The 19,957-nt window shown below is 45.0% G+C and overlaps 1 protein-coding gene across 2 annotated transcripts in view; it reads left to right on the top strand.

Annotated features, from left to right (window-relative positions):
* RAB6A (RAB6A, member RAS oncogene family) overlaps nt 1-19,957 on the top strand; it is a 42,488-nt gene that overhangs the window by 12,907 nt on the left and 9,624 nt on the right. Inside the window, exons 2-6 of one of the 2 annotated variants that reach the window (XM_084227064.1) lie at nt 12,141-12,199; nt 14,660-14,713; nt 16,244-16,349; nt 18,135-18,246; nt 18,968-19,061. In XM_084227064.1, the coding sequence (XP_084083190.1) occupies nt 12,141-12,199; nt 14,660-14,713; nt 16,244-16,349; nt 18,135-18,246; nt 18,968-19,061 (425 nt within the window). Of the gene's footprint in view, nt 1-12,140; nt 12,200-14,659; nt 14,714-16,070; nt 16,177-16,243; nt 16,350-18,134; nt 18,247-18,967; nt 19,062-19,957 lie in introns of both variants that reach the window. The other variant, XM_084227063.1, reaches the window with a different exon arrangement.

The raw sequence follows: 19,957 nt of genomic DNA, 5'->3' as shown, positions 1-19,957 counted from the left end.
AGCTCCACAGTCATCCACACCTGGTCAGAAGATCCCTGGGATGTGCTTTGCAATATTTCCAAGTGCTGCTTTGTGTTACCAGTGTTTATGGCTGAGGGTTCTGAGGCATTTTGTGAGCAGTAAAGATAAAATCCTTTGGAGAATATTTGAAGCCTCTTTGGAAACTATTTTAAAAACCTTAACTATGTAAGATAAGAAGGAAAGGAAAATCCTCAGGCTGTGGTGAAAAAAAAAATCCTTGTGAGTCTGTAAATTTTGAAGTTTTTTTTCATTCCTGGCAAATAATGAGAGACTGCAGAGAAGTCTTTGAAATGTAAAGGTGGCCTGTGAGTACCCTTTAGTTAATTAACCAAGTGATATCCATGAAAACATGAGTGTATCCCCCACAATTCCTGTTCTCTGGTTGGTGTTAAACTCATCCCCGTGGAAGTGATAGGCATCCTAATGTGGATTTCCCTCCCAGGCACTGTAGTGTAGATGTTAGCTATCCCCTCTGCTCCCTGTCCTCCAGAGGGCCAAGATTTGTGCCCCGATGCTGTGACACAGGATGGGGCACAGCTGGGTGCTCAGGGTGTCTTTTGGCCTTCCCATGCTTTTGTCACGCTTGTCCTGCCCCCCCATAGGAGTCAGAGCTGCTTGGGACCTTTCCTTTAGGCGTTTTGTCTCATCCCTTACAGCTTGGGCAAAATTCTTGTGTCTCCCTGTTCTTTTGTTTTCCTTATCTGTAGAGCTCCTCCAAATCTTGATCTTCTGGTTACCTTATCTTGGGTTTGTTCTTCCTGATTTGAATGAAGCCACATTTACCACACAGTGCAGCAATTGGCGTGTGAGATTCCCTTCCTGCTCCTGCTGTTCCCTGTCGTGTCAGGCGTCCACCTGCATGTCTCATTTACCCCATTACAGCGTTTGGGGTTCAGATCTTCACAGGATTCCAAGGCTGCTCCTCCAGGCCAAAACTCCTACTTTGCTTGGCTATTGGAAGTTGAAGACAGTTTCTGGCTTCCACACCAGTTTAACCTGAATTAAATTAATAAGACAACACCTAGCATTCAGAAATGGGCAGGACTTTACTTCTGTAGACCTCAGTTACCCTCAGCCATATTTAATCAGAATATTTGCCCCTTCTGTACAAAATGGTGGGAGACTCAGCGCTCTGAACATGAGAAAAGGCAGCTGTTCCTCCAACAGAAAACTGGGAGTCTGGCTCCTCACGTGGCATTGTGTCACTTCCCAGAGACTTGGTGTTATCCTGGGGGAGGAGAGCTGGGATTGCCTGGAGGTCTTCCACTTGTGACACTCCTTTTGGCTCTGTTGCTTTTAGAAACCTTTCAAACTGTGAAAATAGCGCTGGTTTTGTTACAGGCTTGGCTTGGAATCTCTCTGCAGAAAAGCAAACAAGAGGTTTCATCTCTAGAACATAAGGTGTAGATTTTAAAATGAATTTTTATAGCTGTGCTTAGGAGGTAACATTTCCACGTTTTATTTTACTATACTGGCAGAGTAATTGAATTATTATATTTAATAGATCTGTTCTTTCCTGCTCAGCAGTGAGGGGTTGACTCTTGTTTATTCTTTTCTACAGTGGGATGGTAAAAAACACCCCAGTTTTTATATGAAAACTTTTCAGTGCACCATCATTGTTTAAAGGAACTCCAAGGTGTGATTTTGAGACAGAACCAGAGGCTGACCCCTTTTTACTGTTTCATTTCTTTGTGGCTGTGACTGAGCAAACAGAACAAGATTTGTTTGCATTGTGCTCTTTCATTTATTTCTCATTTTGGGAGGAAGAGTCAAGCTAATTACTGACAAAACCCACAAGAATTAATGAAGCTATTTATCACTGGGTATTTTTGTCCCTGTCACAAGGCTTGGTGCAGATCCCAAAGGAAATCTTGCCTGTGCATTAATAATCAGGGATATTGTTCTACTTTTATCAACTCCGCCAGTGCTGATTAGGATTTGCTTAGCGGGAAGGAGTTCTGAGTTTGTCATTAAACTTGTAATGAGTCTCCACACATTTTTATTGATCTGTGTGATCCTTTCACATCCCAAAATGCAAAGAGGAACCTTTTCCAGCTTTTATGTGTCCAGGCTATGCCTTCTACCTTGGGGCCAGTCATCATCCGTCTTACCTTGTGTCTCAGTTTGTTTCTGAGAAACACAGATACCAGCTAAAACTAACTGGCATCTCCCTCAAGATAAAAGTGTTGTGCTAAATAAAATAGGATTCTAAATTGCCTATACACAGCCAACAGGCTGATGTTGCCTTAGAAAAAGATGGATAATACAAAATACTCTCTTCTGCCTCTTCCTTTTCCCTTTAGCTATTGCTGAGCTTTAAACACAAGTGACAATTCTTTGCTTCTCTTGCTGGTTTTAAAATGCCCGGGGACTGCATAAAGTACATCCATATGGCACTGAATGCTTGGATCAGTGGCAGAGCAGGCTTTTTGTTTTCTGGTTGTCCTTCAATGTGTAGCTGTCAGCTGCAAAACCCTCCTGGGTCTTTACATAGTATGCCTGGGAACGGTTGTGTAAAGGGAAGAATCCTTTGGGAGAATTGCTGCTCTGCCTGTTAGAGGCAATTTCTTGTCCACTGTGATGGACCAGTAAATACCAGTGAGGCAGCTCAGCTGTCTGACTGGGAGGAGGAATCTTCAGGTGAGATGTGACCGTGAGGAACAGGGGACTTTGCCTCTTGTCACTGTCTGCTCACATCTTTTGCAGGGGCAGAAATACTGTTGGGGTTCCCTTGAGGAAGAGAAGTTCCACCTGAGCTGTTTGGAATGAAGACCCCAGCAGGGACCTTGGACAGGATGATCTTTAAAGGTCCTTCCCAACCCAACCCGTTCTGTGAGAACTCTTTTGCCAAATCTTTGAAGCAAACTGCAGTAGTGTACAGCAGGAATTAGACCAGGAAAATGTATGCTGCAGGATTAGGAATAAAATGAAAATGTTCTCATTTAAGGGAAAAGAGAGCAGGTTTTTAATAACTTTAACTAGCTCTGCATTCCTAGTTACAGAGACTAATGTTCAGCTAGATTTAATCCCAAGTGTTTGTATCTATCCAGATGTATATCTAATCTAAAGCAGGGCTGAGAGCTTCAAATTTAAGACATGAACCAGCCTTGAACTGGTAGATTTTGAAAAGCATCTCTTGGAAAGAAAGAAAATAAATCCTTGATTTCTGCATTGTGTTGAATTTGACTAAAAAGTTGGGGGGAGTGGAGTTACAGGCCCTGCTGGGCACTGCTGTCAGCAATACCCTGGGAAAAAACACTTTCTAGGTCAGAAAAGTGCATCAGCCTCCATTTCCTTCTGTCTTGGATGAATCATTGTGGAAAACAACACTGTGAATGTGCTCTGAGGTGCCCAAAGAGAAGAATGAATGAGAATTAATGAGCTTTTCAGGCTAACACATATTTTCATAGTCATCTTTTTTATAAGACAGCTACTGAAGTGTTAATCATTTGATTACTGGTTGTTGTAGATAAGGGAGTAATTGGTCCCTTTTTGTAAATAATGGAAATGCCTGACAGGAAGGGGCAGGCATGAAAACTCTTGTTTCCATGGATTATTGCCCAGAGAGATTGACTGGAACTAAAACCCCTTTGCTCTGATGACAACTGGGTGGCAACAAAATTCTGTTTCCTATTTGCTTCTCAGTAGCAAGGGCAGGTCTCTAAACACGATCCCAAATGTGTGTGAAACTTGATTTTTGGCATGGCTTCAAATGAGTTTTATGAATTTCTTTTAGAAGCCATGACAAATGAGCCTTTGGTGGTGGCCAGGGAGAAGGGCTGAGTCTCAGTGTCACTCTCCTGGGTGCCAGACTCCTCCTGCTGTTTGAGGACATTTCCCTGAGCCTTGAGGAGCTGCACTTCCCTGTTTTCCTGGGGCTGTAATGAATAGAGAAGATACTTTTTGGTATAACTCTTAGGAAAATCAAGTTATACCCTCTGTCTTGGGAAGAAAAAGCATGAGAAATGCAGGATCAGGCAGCTTTTTTCACAGCCTTAGAGTATAAAATGGTGCTCCTGTGCAAGGGGCCTGTCTCCTTCCTTTGTATCCCCGTTCTTGCAGCACGTGGGACCGAGCTGCAGCTGATCCCAGCCATTCCCAGAACAGCTTTCTGTGTGTTCATCTGCTGGGTAGGTGTCATTCCTTGTTATTCCCTGTTACATCAAGCCAGTTCACTCCACTCCATGCTTCCCTTCCTGCTGCTCTGCACCAGACACTCATAAATATTCATGTGCACTTCCCACCATCCATTTAGGCTCCTATCCCTGGCTTAGGGTCTGTTCCAGTTTGCTAAGTGCAGCTTTTTTTACCAGTGCTGAGGGCTGGCTGGGGAGCTGAAGGCTGATGTCACACTTCCTCCTTTAGGAAGTTGCTGGGATATTAAGGCTTTAAAAGGTTTTGCTCAGAAATTCTCCCATCACAAAGAGCAGACTGAAGTTCAAGGCACCTAATTGTCACAGGGTAAAAGGAAAATGGAAATTTCCTCAGCAGCAGCAAAATTCTGGCTGTGCTGTTTTTTACTTCATTAAATGAGTAAAACTCATCTCTCCACCTTCAACTCTCATAATGCTCTCATCTTGCCTTGAAAAGTCCGGTCCAGATAGAATCTTTGTAAGGACTAGGGAAATTGAATTTACAATGAGCAAATTATCAACTTTTTGCCAGGATCTCTCTCAGGGCTGTGTATAGGGGGCAGAGGAAAGAGGCCAATTTGGTTATTCCGCTGGTTCATTGACCACATGTTGGATCTCATTAAATCCATCCCCATTTTGTGTGGAGCACTGGGACAGTGCTATTAGTGATCATCTAGAAAGGGGTTAAAACCTAGGTTTTAAAAAATAAATTGATTTTAAGAGGCTCAACACTCTCCAGTGTATCACAGAATCCTGGAATGGTTTGGGTTGATAGAGACCTTAAAGATGATCCAGTTCCACCCCCTGCCATGGGCAGGGACACCTTCCACTTTCCCAGGTTGCTCCAAGCCCTGTCCAGCCTGGCCTTGGACACTTCCAGGGCATCCAAATGCTGCAGGATTACCTTGAGCTTCCAGAAGTCTCTCTTGTTCTCTGGCCAGTAGAGCTTTTAATTGTGATTGTTTCTTCTGTAAATAGTCTTTGAATAACTGTGGTGATGGCTGAGAGGAGTTACTTCTTATGGCATTGTCAACTGCTGGCTAAGAGATGGAAATGGAAAATAGGGAAAGGCCAAGTCCACCTTTCCCTGGAGCTCAGCAAGGCTGAACAGGCTGCTCTGGGAATGGAATTGGACTGTGGGAATCCTCCACTGCCAGTCTCTGGATTTCTGTGTGTTTTCTCCTCTGCTCTGTGGGTACAGGCCAGCCATTCTCAAATTGAGAGCTCCAGGCTGCCAGCAATCCCTGAAGCCAAAGTAATTGATCCAGGACTATATCAAACAGTTTTCAATAGTGTTTTTAATTAAAAGGCAAAATAAAGGCTTTGTTGTGGTGGTGACCTGAAAAGAAATGAAGGATTGGCAGGGATTCATTGGTCTAAAAAGGCCAGCTGCAGTTGTTTGACATTGTTATTGATTGTGTCTGCCTTTCTAGAGTTCCTTTTCGAGGTAGGATGCCATAAAACCTCCACAAACGAGCTGCCAAAAACCCCTTTTGGAGGTGGTTGCTCTGCTGCTGCCTGTCCTCCTTTCCCCTGCAGTCATGGACAAGCTGCTGCCAGCAGCATCCTTGTGGCTGTTTTTCATTGGAGGAGGCTCAGAGCAGGTTCTGCAGCCTGTGTGTAGGTTCTTGGAGGGCTTTGACTTATTTTGGGGCTGAGGTTTGCCACGTGGGTGTTGTTGTATAGCCCTGTGAGAGCTGCGGGATCCCCGTTGCTGGAGGGATTTAAAGCCCTGTGGATGCAGCACTTGGGACCATGGGTTAGTGACGTTCTTGGCAGTGCTGGAGGAATGGTTGGACTCCACCATCTCGTAGGGCTTTCCCAGCCAAAATGGTTCTGTGGTTTATTTTCTTGCACTTTAGAAGTGCCCTTGTGGACACTTCAAAACGTGTCCTGAGCTGCCAGAGAAATACCTAAATGGCAGTATTTGGCACCAGCACGTTGTGTGCAGGCTCCTCACTGGGCTGTGCTTCTGTGGGAAGCAATGCAGCTGCAAATGTCCTTTGTCAGACAATAAAATTTGCTGCTAATAAAAGAGAAGGGCTGGAACTGCTGGGATTTGAGGGGACTTTGTGTTCAGGGGGTGCTCCCTGTGCCCTCCGAGCCGGCGCGTTCGCTGTCCCTGCTTTCATTTCCGTTGCCTGATCTCCGTGTTTGATCTCTGCCACCAGCTCCAGGCCATTGTTTGTTCCTCTTGCAATGAGTATCAAACCCAGAATCAGCTAAAAGCAAAGTGAGTTGTTCTCTGGGAGGAATGAAATGAAATATATTTAAAGTAGAAAATGATGGAGCATCTCTCGAATTCCAAAAGCAATATAAAGCAAATCTGAATCTTTCCCTGTTTTTCTGGGTCTTGTTTCCCTGTAACTCTCTGGATATTCTACATTAATTTCCTAAACAGAATCTTAAATAATGAAGCACATCTGTATAATAGGACCACAGTATAATTTATAACCTAGATCTTTAACTAGGCTGGGAATACATTGTCTTAAAAGGGCTGTTTGAACCATTTTGTTTATACTACTTAGAGGGATCCATGCATAGATTTCAAAAGGTTTATATTTTGCAGGCTTTCTACTAATTTTTGATTTTCTTGATTTTTAAAAAAAAAATATTGATGACTTAAATCTGTAAGGAATTGGCTCAGGTGGTCCTTTGGTCTGATCTCATCTCCCATCAGGAAAGAAGTGGCAGAATAAAATAGGTTTGACAGTAGAGCAGGAGTGAAGTCAATAGGGAAAAAAATCAGGGTAAAAAATCCTTTAATTAGACCAAGGAGATGAGACCTCCTCAGCTGTGGCTTTTGCCTCTGCTCTCTGGGACTAGGCTGGATTCCATCCTCCAGGTTCCTCACTGTGACTGAGACAAATTTCACCTGACTGAGAATTCCTTGGATGAATGCAGTCTGCTGGCTGTGTTGGTGCTTTTGGTTAATGAATGAGGTTTTTGTCTTGCTTTGAGGGAGCCAGGTGAAATTTCCATAGTTTGACAGTGAACAGCAGAGGAGGATGGGGGGTGTTTTTATATTTTTTTAAAGAAGCTGCTTTAATCACTTTAATACAGCATTTGTGTTTCCAGTGCTGGGAATGACGTACCTAAAAATATTATTACTGGCTCTTACAGATCAGTAGAAGTCAGCTCTGTGCATCTTCCTTTTGGGGCTTCTTTTTAGACACAAATCTAAAAATGGTTTTGAGGCATTCATAATTCAGTATATTGTTCTTAGCAATGCTTTTCCTTTTGGTGCCTTGGGTGGATTTTTTTTTTTCACAGCAAAATAATTCCAGTGAGGATTTTGAGGTGAGCTTATCTATCAAAGAAAGTTATAGTGTCGCTGGGGTTTATCCTTCAGTCAGATCTGAAAGGAGCCATGTAAAGGGCAAGTGAAATTTTGGGATTACACAGTGAGGAGAAGGCTTTCCTTATCTTACCTCTGGCTTTCAGCAGGTCAGATCTCTTGGCCAAGGCTGCTTCTGAGAGCTGGGAGAGGCCAAGGGCAGTTTTCCAGTTGAATAGTCTGGACGTGCTGATCACTTTTAAGGTCATTTTGCTTTCAAGATAATTCTTGAGGTTTTTTTCCTGATTGCTGATGCTTTGTAAGTTCTAAACAACCACTAGGATGAAGTCAGTGATTTAACTGTGGTTTCTCCAGAAGAATCCTTGGAGGGGTTGTGAATCTTAGTATGATGTGCCTAAGAAGATGAGAGGGGCATGTCAGTCCCCTCCTCGTGCATCACACAGTCCAAGTGGCACAATCCCAATTACTTTTCCTCGCAGGTCACCACTCCTGGCTGGTGCCTGAGCCCTTTGCAGACTCTGGCAACAAACGACCTTCTAATCCCGTGCTGATGCTGCCAGGAAGGTGATTTGTGTTACCCCAGGGGTCTGGGCTCTCCTCCCCAGAGCCTCGTTAGAGCCTTCCCCAGGAGCCCACCATGAATCAGTGACACTCCTGGGGCTGCTGCTGGACACAGAGATCTCCCCAGGAGCAGGGAAGAGGCAGCCTGCGAGAATCAGATGGAGTGACCTTGGAATGTCTCCAGGGCTGCTGTGGGATCAAAGTGGCTGGAAGCACGAGATCAGCGTATTGATTCCATCCTGCAGCTGTGAAATCCCTGCCAGGCAGTGGCTCCGGGCTCCCAGACAAAGGGCATCGATCAGGGGCGCTCCATCAGCTGAAGGCTTGGAATTCAGCCCCTCCTGCTTCATGGCAATTCCACCGATGGGATCTTCACAACTTCCCCTCGATCATCTTTGGGCACTTGGCTTTTGCTGCCACAGTTCAGGTGCTGATTCAGGAGGGTGTTGGTGTTTGGGCAGCTGCTGGTTTCTGTGCTGAACCTGTGATCAAACCTTCCCTTTCAGGAGTTTCCTAATTTTATATATCAGAACAGCCAGGTTCTTCTTGTCCCAGAACATATGGGAACACTGCAGCCTTGCAGAATTCATGGGGACGGGGTGAGCAGCCAGTTCATGATGGGAGCGACCACGTCCAGATTGTTCCAGTGCTGATCCAGCTGAAGGAAACCATCTCAGCAAGTCAGATCTGAGCTTAAAGATCCCTGTTGGAACTGGATCCCTTCAGAAGTGTACATTGATAATTAGATGATAGAAGGTGCTCTGAGGGCTGGAGCCAGGCTGGCAGAGCTGGGGGTGCTCCCCTGGAGAGGAGAAGGCTTCAGGGAGAGCTCAGAGCCTCTGCAGGGCCTGAAGGGGCTCCAGGAGAGCTGGAGAGGGACTGGGGACAAGGCATGGAGGGACAGGACACAGGGAATGGCTCCCACTGCCAGAGGGCAGGGCTGGGTGGGATTTTGGGAAGGAATTGTTCCCTGTGAGCGTAGTGAGGCCCCGGCACAGGGTGCCCAGAGCAGCTGTGGCTGCCCCTGGATCCTTGGAAGTGCCCAAGGCCAGGTTGGATGGAGATTGGAGCAACTTGGGATAGTGGAAGGTGTCCCTGCCCATGGCAGGGGGTTGGGATGAGCTGGTCTTCAAGGTCCCTTCCAACCCAAAACCTTCTAGGAGTTTATAATTACAGCAATCACTTAAGCAATGGTGTGTGAGGCACAACTGTGTGATTAGGAGATGTTTGATGTGGATTTTCTTGGATGGAAAGCTGGAAGGACTCAAGAACTCACCTGGTGAAGCCGTTGTTCAGCCTCTTAATGACAAGAGAATGTCCAGAATGTCAGGCTTGGTGTTGAAACAAATGGTTTCTTTGGTTCCTCACTTATTTACTTGGCTTCCCTCCTCTTCAAAAGATGCCTTGGATGTAAATTCCTAGAGTGAAATGACATTGACAACTCTGCATGCCAAGGAAGGGAGGAGAATCCATTGCCCAGCTGAATAAGTCATTTTGAAGTTCAATTGCCTCAATTTCCCAGTTCTGTGCCCTTCCTCCTCGAATTGTGGTTGGACTCAGCTTTTAGCTCTTAGATCTTAATCTACAGAGGGAAAAGTGGCTGGAGACAACTTTCCCTGAGCAGTAAGTCACTTCTGCCCCTCACCTCTCAGCTGCTTGCTATGAACTCTGCAAGCTGCCTGCATTTTTGCCAAAAAGTTCCTTCTCAGCTCCTCAATTGTTTGAGATTTTCCCTCGCTTCCTGTAGCTGTCAGTGTGTCCAGTCAAAGCAATCCCTGTTCCCAGCATTTCCTCCCCCACCTCTGTCCCTCCAAGGATGTGATATTGACCTTTTCCTTGGATTTGTTCCAGCAGCATACCAGGAATATTTTGGCCTGCAGGATATTTCTTGCATTGCTGACTAATGCTGCCCTGGACGTACTTGTGTGTGGAAATTTTTCCAAGAGATTAAATTAACTCACTAGATTAAAAAAAAAAAACCACCAACATCTTAATGAAACAAAGCTGAAGTCTTGAGTGTCTTATCTGTTCCTTGGGCTATGACCCCGGGATTACTTATCCAGTTGTTTCCCATCTGGATTTTAAGCAGCTGGTTGTTCTTGTCTCCATGCCTTACCTCTTTCTGCTTCTCCATGCTGGGCTTCATTTGCCTCCTGAGGTCATTTTGGCATTTTCCAAGATAAATTTGAATTCTGAGTCTGTCCTCTCCCCTGCTTGCAGTCACTCCCAAATTATTGCCTTCTGAGAATTCGAGGAACATACGGCCAGCAAGGCAGAACAGAAATTAGAGATACAGTGGGAACTGTGGGCTTTCATTCCTGCCAGGATTTCTAAAAGGAGTCAGTTTGGGGTTTTTTAAAAGGAGGAATGGCAATGCCTCAGTATTCATGGAATTAAAACTGTGAGCAGTTGGTGTTAATACCATCGTGATCTGCTGCCTGTCAACATAAACCTGGGTCTGTTCAGAGAAGAAATGTCTTGGAACTAAGTCCATTAGGATGCTCTCTCCAAATGTTGGTTGAAGCAGATATTTAAATATAAACAAGCCAAGCAGTACCTTATTTTCCCCCTCTTTTACTGAAATGAGTGAAGATAGGGTAGGGAGGCTCCAAGAATAAACAGAAAATTTTTCTATTTTATGATTTGTGGACAGATCCCATCCAAGACATACTGCTCATAAGGGAAGAATTTTCTGGAACACTTCATTGTCCTTCAGGGGTTGTGAGTTACCAAAGCAAATAATTTCCTGGGTGAGACTGGACCCGTGAGGAGTTAAATGTGTCTGTTTGCATCAGTGGCCACGTGAGGAAGGCCAGCTTGTTTGTGATGCTGCAGATCAATTCCTGGGATTCAGCCTGTGCTGCAGCAAGAGGGGATTGGGTTTGCTTCTCTGTGTCTCCTGAGGATTGTCACTGGGCCTGGAATGAATCCCTCCTCCCCTGTTCAGCACATCCATGGGACAAACCTGAGTAAGGCATTCAGGAATCATTCCCGTCTGTGATGTGCTGCTTCTGAAAAACTACTCAGTGAAGGGATTCTGCCTCCAAAGCAGAATATGTTAGAAATTCACGTGGGAATTCAAATTTTGGCTTGGGAAGATCTCATCTCTCTGAGGCTGTCTGCTGGGTTCCTGTTTGTTTAGCCCTTTTTCAGAGTTAACTGAAGATGAAAATGCTGCTTAGTTGGGATACTGGAGATTTTGGTGGCACGTATGTTAAGATCTAAAACAAACAAACAAAACCCCCCAAAACTCACCCCAGAAATCACAGAATGGTTTTGGTTGGAAGGGACCTTAATCTTGCCTTAAATCCCTGTGTTCACTGGATGTCCACCCTGGCAAAGAACTGAAATCCTTGGAATATTGCTTAGAGAACACAAGTTCTTCCTTGAGCACTCTTTCTTACCTTTTATCTGCACATGCAGTGTTTGGTGTCCAACACAAGTCACACAGTTCCTCTACTCTGCCTCTGGGAGATGGCCAATTCCAGCTGCAAGGAGGTTGGAAAAAACACTGGGAGGTGATGCAGCCCTGAGAAACTTCAGTTGCTTCCTAAGTAACTGGCCTACAATTAAGAGGATTTATACACATCAAAATGAGGCAGCTGGAGATGTTCCAGTTCCTGTGGATCTTGCTGATCCCTCCAGGTGAAGATGTAGGAGAAGGAAAAAGCCTTTAAAATAAGAGTTAGGTTTTGGTCCAGCTCTGCTGTGGTGTTTGTCTTAGAGGAGTAGAAGATAGGTGTTGTGAGGATGATGAGGTCTGAAAGTGAGTAAATCCCGTGTTTTATGAGCGAGAAGAGCTCTTTGTTGCTAATAATTAATTATGGGGGCTGTTAAGTTCATTCAGTGCAATTAAAATTACTGAATGACTTGGTAGAAATCAGAGCAATGAAATTAATTTTTATCTCAAATCACAGATATTTAAGAGTAAATGTGATGATTGGGAATGATACAGCGGGGGGGAAAGTGACGTTACAATTGTAAAGTCAGGTAACTGCTCTTGTCCTTGCAGGAAGTTTAAGTGCACAAGATGGATCTGTTGGACACAGTGAACCATTTTTCAATCACTTGCTTAAACCTTGTTCTGAAATTGGTCCTTGAATCCATGGTTTTTTCTCTTCTTTTAGTGGGGAAGACTTCCTTGATCACCAGGTTCATGTATGACAGCTTTGACAACACCTACCAGGTAATGAATCCATGTTCTTGTCTTGTGTAAGACTCCTCTGCTGCCGTTTCTTCCATTGCAGGAAAAGTCATTCCAGACAAGTTGGGGCGCTGACCATGGAATTGCCAATTGTAAACTCTTAATTTTAATCACCAGCCAGGGTGGCACTTCTGGGTTGGATTCTGCTGCAGAAGTTTGCCTGCTGCTTGCAGCAGGTTGAGCTGTGGAATAGTCTAAAGCAATACCCAAGGCACAGCCAGGGAAAGCAGTTGTTAAATCTGCCAGGGTTTTTTTTTTTTCCTACCATTTTCTATCAGACCATCACAAATCTAATCCCTGTGTGTGGATAATATAACAGGTACCCGGGTCTTTTAAATAACAAGTTGAAACAAGCTAGAAAATAATACAAAATACATTAAAAAAAATTTAAGATGCTTAGAAAACAATTTTACAAAGTAGCACAGTGCAGTCCAGGAGAACAGTCAGTGTTGCCCACTCCCAGAATTTAGCATGAGCTGAAAATGTGGTGAGATATAAAAGTACTTCAGTTTCCTGAAGTGTGTCTCCTCCAAGCAGAACATGTTTCATGACTTGGTTACAGTTGGTGATGTTCTGGATACATGAAACTGAGAAAAATCTGTTCCCTGGTGCCTGGGAAGGTTTTTTTAGGGGGTCAGGAGGAGGAGGCAACAAAAAAAAAAGGAAAACGTGATTCTCCTGTTCCTCAGTGTCTAGCCAAGGATCTCATTGAACTGGGAGATTTCCCTCCTGCCTCCTTCAGTAATTCCTCCTTGCTGCTGCTAGGAAAAATGAGATGGGAAGTTCTCCCTGAGCCACGTTTCCATAGTGTGGGAGGGCTGGAGCACACATCACTGCTTCCTCCCACATTCTTCCCACTGTAATTACATGGACATTGAAGGCAGCTCTTTTATTTAAGATGGGATTTTGTTCCCCCCTCCCCATATTTTTCTTTCAGGACTGCTCCTTATTGAGTTTGTGTCCCAGTTCTTCCTTGTGGAGGTTTCACCCTGTGTGCTTTAGGGTGTCACCATGGGAAGGTGGTCTGATGTAATACATGAAATGATTGCAAAATCAGTGAGTGGCACTTACAACAGTGAGAAATCCTCAGGGCTTCCAAGGTCACTTGGATTTAGGCATCAGTGCTGCCTGCCCAGTTTGGGTGTTAATGGACTTGGGTCAGAGCCATTCATCCAAACCCCTTGGTTTTCCTGGAGTTGTGCCTGAGGTGGGGCCATACCTCCTAGTGTGTGCTGTAGCTGGAAGAAGGAATCAGTCACAAAAGCTCCAGGAATTTGGCCAAAATCACACTGTCTGGTGGTGTCAACCCAAAGCAGACATTTTTGGATGCCCAGGATTGTCTAGAGACCCCTGAGACCTCAGTACTAATGCACCTGATCATGGGTAACTGGAGCAGGAGGTGACTTCAGGGATGATCTGCTTGTTCTGGACGTTTCTGGCAGATTTTGAATGCCTATTTTTCTGAAACCTATCATTTGAACATGGGGTTTTTATGTTCAGCTGTTAAAAATAGAAAGCTGCCATTTAGAAAAATCCGTGCTGTGCATTGGATTCCTTCTGCTCACTGCTGGATGAGAGGAATTCAGCTGTGTCCCTCTGTCTTGCCAGTAAGAGCTTGCTGTGCTGTGTCAGAAACCCAAACACCTGGAATAAAACCATGTGATTGGAGGTGTTTATTTTACCAGGAGTCATTCCCCTCCTCCATGGACATGCTGGGAATGATTTCCTTTGTGCTGTGGCCCCACATGTCACATACCATGCAAGATCTGTTTTAGTAAAGGTCTGGTATATTGAGCATGCTGGAATCAGCTCCTTGATAATGCTGCTTCCCTGTTGTGGTAGGACAGGCTGGGAGAAGAGAAGGCTCCAGGGAGACCTCGGGGCCCCTTCCAGTGCCTGAAGGGGCTCCAGGAGGGCTGGAGAGGGACTGGGGACGAGGGATGGAGGGACAGGACACAGGGAAGGGCTTCCCACTGCCATTAGGATGTTCTCCAGGAAGCTCCCACTGGTGTTGGGAAGCTTGGGTGCAGCTCTGCTGCTTTAGGATGAGCCAAGCTCCAGTGAGGGTGTCTGCCTTGATCTGCCTGGAAGAGTGAAGATCCATGGAAATATTGGCACTTGGGTAGAAGACAGTGTGCCCACAGATCCTGGTTGAGCTGGGGGACACCAGTTTGTCACATGCATAAAAATCCCTGCTGCTACCCAAATAAATGCAGATTAAACTGTCAATATGCATGAACTGAAGTCAAGCTTAAAACCTTTTGTGCTTTTAGGAATTGTTCTGGTCGTGGATATATTAAACAAATTGCTTATTGAATCAACCTGTATCTTAAAAACAAGAAACCAAACCCGTTTTTCCTGCAGCTTCTGCTGCTCCCCTGAAAATCACTGCAGGTGTTCTGACATTTTTTAAGAGCTCTTGGTTTTCTCATCTCTTTACAGGCAACAATTGGCATTGACTTCTTATCGAAAACCATGTACTTGGAGGATCGAACAGTGAGTAAGATTTTGTTGCTTTTCTCTGTGAACAGTGGGAATGAGGACCAGCATCTGGTTTTGTGCAGCCCACACTTCTGAGATCACTGGGAAGCACAGGCTGAGCCTTCATCTCCCAGCTGCTTCCAGGCTGACGAGTGCTGTGGAGACACAGCAGTGGGAATGGGAAATTTGGTGTCATCCTGTGTGAAGAAAGGGATGGTACAGATAATCTGAGGGGTGAATGATGGTGGGAGTCTGGAGAAAGGGGAACCGTGCTTAACCCCTTCAGCTTTTGATGCCACAAGACAGAAAGGTAAAATACAGATTGCCAGATGTGGCTTGTTAATAGCTGGCTCCATCTTCTTAATACTCCTTGTTTAAAAACAAGGTGGCCTCTGGTAGTTCACAAATGAGACTCCTTTCCTTGCTTGGTGCAGTTTTAGCTCATCAAGTGAAATCACTCCTCTGTGCAAGCAGAGCTGTGGTTTAAAATGAGCTCAGATTCTTAATTAAGAAATTCAGCCTCAGTTGAGCTATTTGCAGAAACAAAACTGCAGTGCTGCAGAAGCTTGTGGTACCGGATGAACTCCCAATAAATGGGATTGGATAAACCCCCAGTAAATGGCATTGCATGGAAAGGGCTTCAGGGATGAGATGTGCTTTCCATGGCCCAGCTGGCTCTTGCACACCTTGCCATACACGTTGCTTTTAGTGTGCCTTGCCTTTCTTCCAGAGCCTTGCTGGTAAGAGCCATTCAGCCTCTCTGTGTGTCTTACTTTGCAGTTTAGAGTTACAACAAGCATTTTATCCTCAAAAAACTGGCATGAGTAGCTTTTCCACCAGCAACCATCCTTCATGCTTCTGGAGGTTGCCTGTGTGAGTCCTGAGGAAGGAGAGCAGAGCATGAATTTCTCCTGTAGGGAGTACTGCAGGTGAACATTCCACAGAACCACTGAGGCTGGAAAAGCCCTCCAAGATCAAGTCCAAGCATCCCCCAGCACTGCCAAGGGCGCCACTAACCCACGTCCCCAAGTGCCACATCCACACACTTCTGAGCACTTCCAGGGATGGTGATTCCACCACTTCAGCGGTAGCTTTCTAGTTGGCGCTCTCAGTTTGGAAGCTGAGCCATTCCACTCCTCCCCTTTTGGAAGGGAAGCATTTTTTGGGAAGCTGCACCCCCCCTGCCTGGTTTGGCTGCCGTTACCCCTCAGGAGACAGTGTCCTGCTGCTCCCAGTCCCCAGGCACCTCCTGCATGAGTTTCTCCTTTTTATTTAGCTATTTTTTGAAAAAAAAAAAAAAAAAAGTGAAACATTTCTTGACTCTTTTATTTTTAGTGGCAGTTTGGCTTTTTTAATTTTCTCCCACCCACAGATCAGGTTGCAGCTGTGGGATACTGCGGGTCAGGAACGTTTCCGTAGCCTCATTCCCAGTTACATCCGTGACTCTGCTGCTGCTGTAGTAGTTTACGATATCACAAGTAGGTATTTTGCACTGGCTTTGACCTTTTGTCTTATTTTTCTTGCTTGTTTGACTGATTTTGTTAGGTACGGTTGCAATTATGGGACACAGCAGGTCAAGAGCGGTTCAGGAGCTTGATTCCTAGCTACATTCGTGACTCCACTGTTGCAGTTGTTGTTTATGATATCACAAGTGAGTGGGGGGAATTCTGCATTTCTAATACTCTGCCCTTTTCATCCTCTAGCTTAGCTTTGCATGTCCTCTCACGTCATCTGCTTGGGCTTCATCCTGGCATGACAAAAACGTGCTTTCTTTGCTTGTTTGACACAAGCCCCGTGGTTGCTGCTGTTGTAATGTATAAACTGTCTCACAGAGGCCATTTTAACCCTTCCCCACCCCGTTTTCTTCAGTCCTCCAGTCCTGCCTGCTCTCGTTGCACTCTTCCATCTGCCTTTTGGTCATAACATCACCTGTGACTTTTGGTCTTCGTGTCCATGGGTATCTGAATTCTCAAACTGGAGACTTTTGTAGCTTGCTCCACCTCATTCACCCTCCCCCCCCAAACGAACTCTGGGCACGGGCTGGCGGGGAGAATGCATTAACATCACATTTTCCTTGGAATCAGCCACTCTCACATGCTGCAAGAGGCAAAACTTACTACTAAGCTCTTACCCTTTAACAATTGCTCTTTCATTCCTTACTAAGGTATGTACATTTTTGTCAACTAAAATATTAGTGCTTCTTCAGCCCCGCTCCTTCTGTCCCTCCCCTCAGTCCAGACACCCCTTAACTTACCAGTTCCTGCACTGACAAAGAGCAGAAATTCTATTTTAGGGGAGCTAAACCTTCAGACAGTTTCAGTTCTAAACTAGAATTGACTGAGAACAATGGCCTAATTCTGCACAAATGCATAAGTTCTTGTCCTTTGATTTATAAATACTAGAAGATTACAGCCAGGAATAGGGGCTTTACCTAGAAGAGCTCTAATTGTTAAAAATGGCACTTTCCTTTGAGCTAAATTTACAGGTTAGCTGTGAACTCTGAATTTTTTCCTGACCCAGCAAATTCAATATTGCCAAGCAGTAAAGGGAATTAAGACGCTGGCAAGTGATCAAGTCTTGGCTGTCTAGCATGCAATATATTACTTTGCAGTGGAAACCATTTTAAAAAAATCAATACTTTTCAAGAACTGCTGCAGAGCCCCCCCAACCCCTCCCTTTTTAAGTACCGAAACTACTTTGGCTGCTCAGATGCTCTTTGTGATACTAACTGGCAAATGCTGAGCTCTGTGGCAGCTTCCCTCCAGCTCCTTTTTCCCTGTGGGATGCAACTTCTCAAGCACCATAGAATCTGGAATTCTTACCTTGCAGCTTTTAAGGGTGTAGCATGAAGTGCCTGTGAAGAGGTTAAATTTCTGCTTCTGGTTTTATGCAAAGATTTAGGAATTGTTTTGAAGGCAAGTGTTCAGTGCCACAGGAGTTGCTGCTGTGTTGTATAACCCTGGGATTCACTAGGGAAAATAAAAAGTGATTGATTCGAGTGTACAAAATGCAAGGCTGGGATGGAGGATTTTTGAGAACTGTAGGAACCTCTGTAGGTGCACAAGCCATGAGCAGCATAGAGTGCAAAAATTAATCCCCCCTCCCAACAGAAAATACTTCATGTTGAACTAAAAAATGAGGAACACAGTGATAAGCCTTTTCATTTTAGGTGCTGTCAAAACCAAATTAAAGATGGACTCAGTTCCCTCTGGGGCTTTGAACCCACCTGTAAAGAGGCACTTGCCCATCTGAAATGAATGCCAGAGCTTCCGTGTCCTTTAGTGGGGGAGATTCAGGGTTCCACTCGCTGATTCTTCATCACCCTCCTCCGCCGACTCCACAGAAAATGAAGCTTTTCTTTCCAAGTGCAGCTGTGTTTCCTGGTGAGCTGTGAGGGACACCTGCAGTGATAACCCTCTCCACTGTTCTCTGATAGATGTAAACTCCTTCCAGCAAACCACAAAGTGGATCGATGATGTCAGAACGGAACGGGGCAGCGATGTCATCATCATGCTGGTGGGAAATAAAACAGATCTAGCAGATAAGAGGTATGGGGCAATCATCCAGCTTTCAAATCCTGCTTTTCTTACTCTGCTGCTGTTTGCTCTTATTTTAAGGAGTATATTGTAATGTACTTGGTTTTGTTTTTTCTGGAGATGGCTGTGACTAGAGAAATCTCAATTTTAAGCCCTCTTTCTTTTGGCTAAGCAAAATTTCCATCACAGGGCTGTGAACGAGTTGAAAAACCATCACCAGCTTGTACAGATGTCAGGAGAGAAGGGATTATTGACTACAGCCCCCACTAGTGAATGAATAAACTGGTTACAATATTTGTTCTTAATAATGTTCTGTTTAATGGGTGGAACACATATCCAAGGAAAAATGGGACAAAATCCCTCCCATATGAGGTGGTTACACTTGGACCTTTGTGAAAATAGTTTGGTTTTCATGATTATTTTGGGACTGTGATTGCTAATTGTTCAGACATAAAAGCACAGCTTCCTGGACAGGAATTTTGGGGGTGAACACTTGGCTTTTTTGCTGGAATGCCGAGTTCTGCTTGGGTGTGCCATGGAAGTGAAGTGGTGATACCTGTCAGCAGCTGTAGATTCCATGCAGAAAAAAAAAAACAAAACAACTTTAAGTACTTTCAGATAAAGCACTTAAAGGCTTTTCTTAAAGTGTAATAAATCTTAATTATTAAGGTATTTGTCCAGGTTTGGGTTTTGTGAAGTTTTGTTTCCCCTAACTCTGTGTTTTTTTCCCCAGACAAGTGTCCATTGAGGAAGGAGAAAGGAAAGCCAAAGAGTTGAATGTAATGTTCATTGAAACTAGTGCAAAAGCAGGATACAATGTAAAACAGGTGAGTGGCTGCAGGTAACACACCCTTCTTGTGGGAGCAGCACTTCCCTGGATCTTGGGAAGCCTTGGCAAAGGGGGCCAGTGGGAATTGTCATCCACACACAGCAAGCAACACCTCAGAGCTGAAATACTGGCTGAGGTTCAGAAGGATCTCTGGCCTTGCATCACATGATTTGGGACTTCCTTTCCCTTAAATAACAGGGGAGTTATGGAAGAAGCTTTGTGAGTTCAGAATCACACCTTCCTGGGCTTTTGATAATCCAGCTTTGCTGTTTGGACTGAGAGTGAGACACAAAGCTGGGGAAGCACAGGTCTGAGGAATGTTTGTGATTCTGTTCAGTGAATGAAACAAACCAGGGAAGGAGGAGCATGATGGCTTAAAATGCTCCCAGTGCACAGGGAGACAGAGCAACTGCTGTTCCCACTCTGTTGGAAGGCACTGGAAGTGCCAGCAAATGTTCCTGGACAACCAGAGCTATTTATTTCTAAAAGATGATGAGTTGCTTTTGAATTGGGGAAAGCAGTGAAAGGTCTTTTGAACTGATGGGGCTGCAGAAAAAAATAAGGGTTTATGTCCTGAGATGAGCTGTGGCTCTTTAAATTCAGACCTGGAGAAGACATAAATTCATCGGTGTCTCTGCAGAGCAAACACACCGGTGTGGAAAGCTGTGCTCAGCTCCCTGTCCCCCAGGAACAGAAGGACCTGGAGCTGCTGGAGAGAGCCCAGAGGAGACACCAGGGCTGGAGCCAGGCTGGGAGAGCTGGGGGTGCTCACCTGGAGAGGAGAAGGCTCCAGGGAGAGCTCAGAGCCCTTGCAGGGCCTGAAGGGGCTCCAGGAGAGCTGGAGAGGGACTGGGGACAAGGCATGGAGGGACAGGACACAGGGAATGGCTTCAA

The sequence above is a fragment of the Fringilla coelebs genome, assembly GCF_963513975.1.
Source record: "Fringilla coelebs genome assembly, chromosome: 2".
In the NCBI taxonomy this organism is placed as follows: domain Eukaryota; kingdom Metazoa; phylum Chordata; class Aves; order Passeriformes; family Fringillidae; genus Fringilla; species Fringilla coelebs.
Note: the sequence above shows the minus strand (reverse complement) of the source record. Positions and strands in the feature narration are given on the sequence as shown.